Source organism: Lipotes vexillifer, unplaced genomic scaffold (assembly GCF_000442215.2).
Source record: "Lipotes vexillifer unplaced genomic scaffold, Lipotes_vexillifer_v1.1 scaffold213, whole genome shotgun sequence".
Lineage (NCBI taxonomy): Eukaryota > Metazoa > Chordata > Mammalia > Artiodactyla > Lipotidae > Lipotes > Lipotes vexillifer.
This window is the reverse complement of record NW_006780610.1, coordinates 3,874,079-3,880,375: the sequence shown is the minus strand read 5'-3', so window position 1 is coordinate 3,880,375 and position 6,297 is coordinate 3,874,079. Positions and strand designations below refer to the sequence as shown.

At 54.1% G+C, this 6,297-nt stretch overlaps 1 protein-coding gene across 1 annotated transcript in view; it reads right to left on the bottom strand.

Moving 5' to 3' along the window:
• RSPO1 (R-spondin 1) overlaps window positions 1-4,613 on the bottom strand; it is a 14,959-nt gene extending 10,346 nt beyond the window's left edge. Inside the window, exon 1 of the mRNA XM_007453800.1 lies at window positions 4,193-4,613. Within this exon, the coding sequence (XP_007453862.1) occupies window positions 4,193-4,286 (94 nt within the window). The 5' untranslated portion in view covers window positions 4,287-4,613. The remainder of the gene's footprint in view (window positions 1-4,192) is intronic.
• Window positions 4,614-6,297: the final 1,684 nt, after the last annotated feature.

Genomic DNA, 6,297 nt, shown 5'->3' with positions numbered 1-6,297 from the left:
GCTGTGAGCTTAGTTTAGACCTACCCTCTTTCCTTGACTGGGCCCAAATAGCCTTTAACTGGCCTGTTTGCCTCCTGTCTCGAACCACCTCCCCTCACCCGGTCCTGCAGCTGGACCACACTGCTCCCCTAATTCAGACCTCTCTGTGGGTCCTCATTACCCACAGCTCAAGTCAGGTCAAGGGCCAACTCCTCAGCCTGGCGGGTACCAAGCGCTCCACCCTCCGACCTCTGCCCACTTGTGCGGCATTGCTCCCAGGATGCTCCCTCAGCTCCAGGCAGCTTTCGTTGCTCTACCCTAATGGGCGTTCAGCTTTTTGTTTTAACAGCACAACCCTTCTTTTCAGTAGAAGAGAGCATCCACGCATAACACAGAATGAGCAGAGCGGCTCCAGTGAAAACCTCAGGGCTCCCTAGAACTGCACCCAGAAACCACTCCTCCAGCTGCCCCTAGCTGCACCCCATTTCCTGCACAGTCTGTGCCGCGTCCCAACTCCTCACCTTCGGACAGGCCGGTCCCCTGCCTGGAGTGCCCTCCGCCTCCCCCACCCCCCCACTCCCTTGCCTGCACATCAGCTACTCATCTTTAAAATCACATCTCAGGAGTCACTCCCTCTGGGCCCTCGCAGCCCTCCTGGTTCCTTTCCACATCCTCTATACCAGGTTAAATCTCCTCTTCCCCCTTCACCCGCGGGCTCCTCGTGACCCGTCTCTGCCACCCGGGGCCAGGCTCTGGGGGTTCGCAACGGGCGAGCGGGGAATGGCCCAAGGAGTGAAGGGGGCTTCAGCCAGGGAAGAGGGAATCTGCAGTCGGCTAGTGGCGGAGGGGAGGAAGGCTCCAGATGGAGGACGGGGCAGTGAGAAGGGGCAAGAAGGGGAGTCCAGAGAAAGACAAATATGATATGATATCCTTTACATGTGCAAAAATCTCAAAAAGGGGTACAAATGAACATATTTACAAAACAGAAATAGAGTCACAGCTGTAGAAAACAAACTTATGGTTACCAAGGGGGAAGGGGGGGGAGGGATGAATTGGGAGATTGGGATGGACATATATACACTAGTCTACATAAAATAGATATAACTAATAAGGACCTGCTGTATAGCACAGGGAACTCTACTCAGTGTTCTGTCGTGACCTGTACGGGAGGAGTGGAAGAGAGTGGATTTATGTACACGTGTGGCTGGTTCACTTTGCTGTGAGGCGGAAGGTAACACAGCATATTGTGGATCAACTATATTCCAATAAAAATTAATTTAAAGAACGGGGAGTCCAGCTTCTGGAAGAGTCGGGGTTCAGTGAAGGAATGCAGGCTTCATGGGGGGCAGGACTGAGTGAAGGGGCCCAGGAATCAGATGGGAGAAGGGTCTCAGTAAGGGGAGGGGCACTCAGTGAGAGGCATGGTGAGGGAAAGACGGCTCCGTGATGGGCAGGACATCCAGGTGGGAAGGCGGTCAGCAGAGGGCAAGGGCCAGTGAGGGTGAGTGAAGAGAGGGTTCGGGGAGGGGAGGTGTCCTCAGTGAGTGGGACAGGAGGAGGACGCCCTGTCAGGGTTTAGGACTCACAGCTAAACTTCTCCCCTCTGTGCAGGGACACCATCTCTCAGACCTCAGATCACATATCTCTGGGCTCAAAACTGGTGTGTCAAAATTAGCTCTGGATCAGAGCTATACTGGGTGGCTTCTGGTGGCCCCACTGGCATGCAGTCACGGGATGGCAGAGTCGACAGACCTGAGGCTCATATACACAGCAAGCCTGCCTCTGCCCCCCAGGCTGCCCACTGCCCTTGCACGTGGTGGGGACCAGAGCAGCCACACGTGCTGTCTCCATCCTTTCTTCCCTCCTCCACTCCCATGGAAACCCTGGGGCAAAATGGTCCACAGGTTGTTTATATAATAACGACACGCATCTAAAAGAGCCAATACATGCATATGTATAACTGATTCCCTTTGCTGTATACCTGAAACTAACACAACATTGTAAATCAACTATACTCCAATAAAAATTTTTAAAAAAGGGCTTCCCTGGTGGCGCAGTGGTTGAGAGTCCGCCTGCTGATGCGGGGGACACCGGTTGGTGCCCCGGTCCGGGAAGATCCCACATGCCGCGGAGCGGCTGGGCCCGTGAGCCATGGCCGCTGAGCCTGCGCGTCCCGAGCCTGTGCTCCGCAACGGGAGAGGCCACAACAGTGAGAGGCCCGCGTACCGCAAAAAAAAAACAAAACCACGACATGCATCCTGACCATACAGAGCTTGATATTTCACAAAGGTTTCACAACATGTGTACCTATTATCTCATGTAACCCTCACTGTATTCCTATACAATCACACTTGCAGCTTTATGGTTATGATTTCACAAGTATTGCCTAGCAATGTCTACCCCCATATCCCCCCGAGCCTCTGTCCATTTTGGACCCTCGTTGCATCTTGAGTCTTTCCCACACCTCTCCCCAACCTCGTCGCATCCTTGATGGTGATCAAGGATGTCTGTCAGTCACACCGTTTGGTAGTAAACACTGGGCTAAATGCTGTCGAGGCTGTGAGATGTGGCTCTATCAAAAGTGGGCACATCAAAATCGCTGCATTTGATTGGCTGTTGCTGGGAGTGGCCCATTCTGATGGCCAGGCCAGTACTTTTCTCTTCTTTTAGTGCAAGAGATGAACACAGGTCTTCTGACCCCCCCGGTGTAGGTGAGTGTGCGACTCACCAGTGGAAGCGTGACCACTAGTGCACATCACACGAGGATGAGTGGCCTCTCCCATTCTTTCTCTCCTCTCGGAAATAGAGGAGACTGATTATAAACCACTAAACCGCATCTGGCCCGTGGAGTCCAAAATACTGGCCACGACAGATGAGAAGGGAGGAAAATCAAGGCCTCACTGCTGATTAAACCTAACTGTCTCTAATTGTTTGTTAAGCCAGGGATTTTCAGCTTCACCAGTTCTCTGAGCTTCTCTCTCTGGGCTGGGTTCTGGCCTTGGCCACTCCCGTGGAGATCCAACAAAACTCCATTGCCTTTCAACCTTTCCTGGTGGACCTCGGTCGGAAGGCCTCAGAAGTGAAGCAAGAGATGGTTGGACTAGACTTCAGAGGAGCTGTCTGCCTGGGGGCGTGGCATCTCTTCCGGGGGATGCTGAGTGACAGATAGGCTTGTGTCGGGCCTCCACCCCACTCCCTGGCACTGTCCCTCACATGCAGTGGCCACTCCCACGACACGATGGCAGGTACTGAACCCCCATCCCTGGAGGCATCAAGTGGAGAATGGGGAACCTGCTCTCAGGACTGCCTAGGATGGGATCCTGGGAGGGACGGCGAGGACGGTGGGGACAGGTAAACTCCTACAGGCTCTGTTTTCAGGAAGACTGGGCTCACAGGGACCAGGAGACCTGGGTTCCAATACTGACTGTGTGTCCTTTGGAATGTCATCTCTTCCCCTGTCTTAGCCTCAGTTTTCCCATCTGTACAATGACAGGATTTAATTTTTTTAGGCTGTAAAGACCCTTTCCTCCAATGACATCTCACGTGGAATCTTCCCAAAAGCAGGGAAGAGGGAAGCTGCTCTGGTTTGAAGGTCGGGTGGGGGGGGCAGCCTCCTGCCCACGGCCTCCCCTTCACCCCCCAGCACACATCTCTGAATCCCACTGGGCAGGGTTAAAAACCACAGCAGTGGACTGTCCCACGATCTTCTCTGCTCCATTGTTTCTGCCCCGTGATCTGGGCAGGGATGTCTGTTGCCCACCACGAGGCTGTGTGGGGTTCCTGGCCCCAAGGGGTTAAGGGCTGCACTTCAGACACCACTAAAAGAAAGGAGCCCTGAACTCCTGTCCATAAAGGGGGGGGGACACTGAGTGCCCCAGGAGCACCGGGCCGGGAAGCACTTCCATGGGTACCACACAAAGCTGGTGTTATATCAAAGGGCAGAATCCACAAACTGGACCCTCACAAGAGAGGGGTTAATCTAGAAAGCAGAGTCTACAAAGGGGAAAACAGACAAAGTGAGTAATCTACAGAGTGCGTAATCTCAATAAATTAATCCACAAACAGGATAATCTACTGAGTAATGTAATAGACAAAGTAGAAATCTGCAATGGTCATCAAAGAATGAAACGACCAAAGGCCCTAGTCCCCAGACAGCACCCTCACCACCACCACTCCCAAGGCCCACGGTGGTCCAGCCGCATCCGTTACTCACTCCGCCTCTGCCTCTTCCCCTTGATCCCCCGGCTGCCGGCAGCGAGATGCATCCAGCTCAGAACCAGGGCCACCACACACAGCCCAAGCCGCATAGTCACTCGCCAGCTCCAGGCCCCTGGTAGGAGGGGTGGTCTCTGGGGGGTGGATGGCACAGGGCTCTTGCTAACGCCTCCGGGGCTGGGTCAGCAGCAGGAGGCCCAGGCCTGGACTGTATCCCAAATCCACCATAATCTCAGCTGGGGACAGAGAGGGTGTGGGGAGCCCACTTCTCCATCAGCCCATAAGGAGGTCCAGAGAGCTTTCCTCAAAGGCACCTTGGGGTGTCACATGGGAGAACTCTTTGTCCTTCAGCAGGGACACCTCCAAAAACCAACCTGTTGGGGGAGGAGAGAGAAGGGTTAATTCTGGGGAACCATGGGGCCCCCCAACCTATGCCACCTACGCTCTCATGTGGTCCCCTACCCAGGAGACTGTAAGAACTCAGAATGTTTGGACATTACAAGTTACCCACCTGGCACCCCCGTAGAAGAAATCTGCTCCTTTTCCTATCTTGTAAGAGTCCCTAACATGGGATGGGAGTTGGCTACCCAAGTAGTTGCAATATGGTGGACACTCAAATCAAACCTGTGGATCACTGGAAACCAGCTGCCTGGTTTCCAACCTACCCAATGTCAGGAAGTCCTTCTTTAGGTCTACCCTACGGACTTCATGCTGCAGTAACATCGTGTCTCTTAAAGAGCAGCTCTCTCTGTCCTTCTGTGAGTGACCCCTCAGCCTTCTCTCCCCAGTGCTGAGTCACCAATGTGCCTTTCACCTGCCTGGAGCTAGAGCAGTGGCCCCTGACAAGCTGGCAGACCCTGCGTGGCCCTCTGGGCTTGGCGGGAGAAAAGGAAGTAAGGCTTCCCCTGGCCACAGAAACTCTGACACAGCAGGCCCTGCGGGCCTGGCCTTTGTGAGAGGATAAAAGAGGCAGCGACACCCGCCCTGGCCAGAGACACAGAGAATGGGGATAATCCCCCTGCCCAGTGAGAGCCAGGTCTGTGGACCCGCTGGCCCGGGTGATGGGGGCAGGGGGAGCTGGTCCCTCCCCGGTGAAATGTGTCTGGGAAGTTGGAGCCCAATCTGGGAGTCAGGGGACGAAAACCCACTTCCCACTCACAGTGCTGCACACTTTCACACCAGATGCCTGCACGTCCGTTGGCCCACACACCTGCTACACGCACACACACCCACACCCACACAGGGACGGGAGGAAACAGAGAGACTTAGAGAAACTTTTTAGATGCCAGAGAAGCATCACTCTCCCACCGGCTGCTTAAGATGCCTTTGGACAAGTCACTTAGCCTCTCTGAACCTCAGTTTCCTCATCTATGAAATGGGGATAAATATTTCACAGGTTTGCTCTGAGAGCCGGCTGAGTTTTGGCTTAACGAATGAGAAAGCTGAAATGCTAGAGCGGAGGTGTCCCTCCCAACCCCGTCCCAATCCTTTCCCCCTTCGCCTCCAGGGAGGCCCCAGGAGAGCCCACCTGCATGGGAGATAAATCATTATCCCACAAGGGAGTTCAGCACTCCCTCCTTGGCCTCTCCCACCAGCTTTGAAGGCCAGACACACTCAAGTGGTTAAGCTGCTTGTGAGAAGTGTTTACATGAGACTGATGGATCCCACCTGGTGCTGTGGCCAGAGCCTGCGGAGATGCCCCCAGCCACCCCCAAGCGCCCCGTCAGCTGCCAGCCCCTACCTGCCTTTCCAGTACTCCCCGCCTGAACCGCCAGAGCCTTCCCGCCTTCTCCAGCCCCCACCACACACTTCCATCACCCACAGATTGCAGACGTCCGGCTGAGCTTATCAAACCGGGGTCTTCAGCTCCAAGTACACAATCCCAGACGCTGGCCGTAGAGTATGATGGTTAAGGTCATAAACTTCAGAGTCAGACTGCCTGGCTTTGAATGTTGCCTCTGCTACTTATTAGTTGTTACCTTAGGCTAGTTGCTTAGCTGGTCTGAGCCTCAGTTTCTTTATCTACAAGAGGGTGGTTGTTGTTTTTATAGCTTAAATGAGTTAATACATGAAACTGCTTAGAACAGGGCCTGGCACATAGGG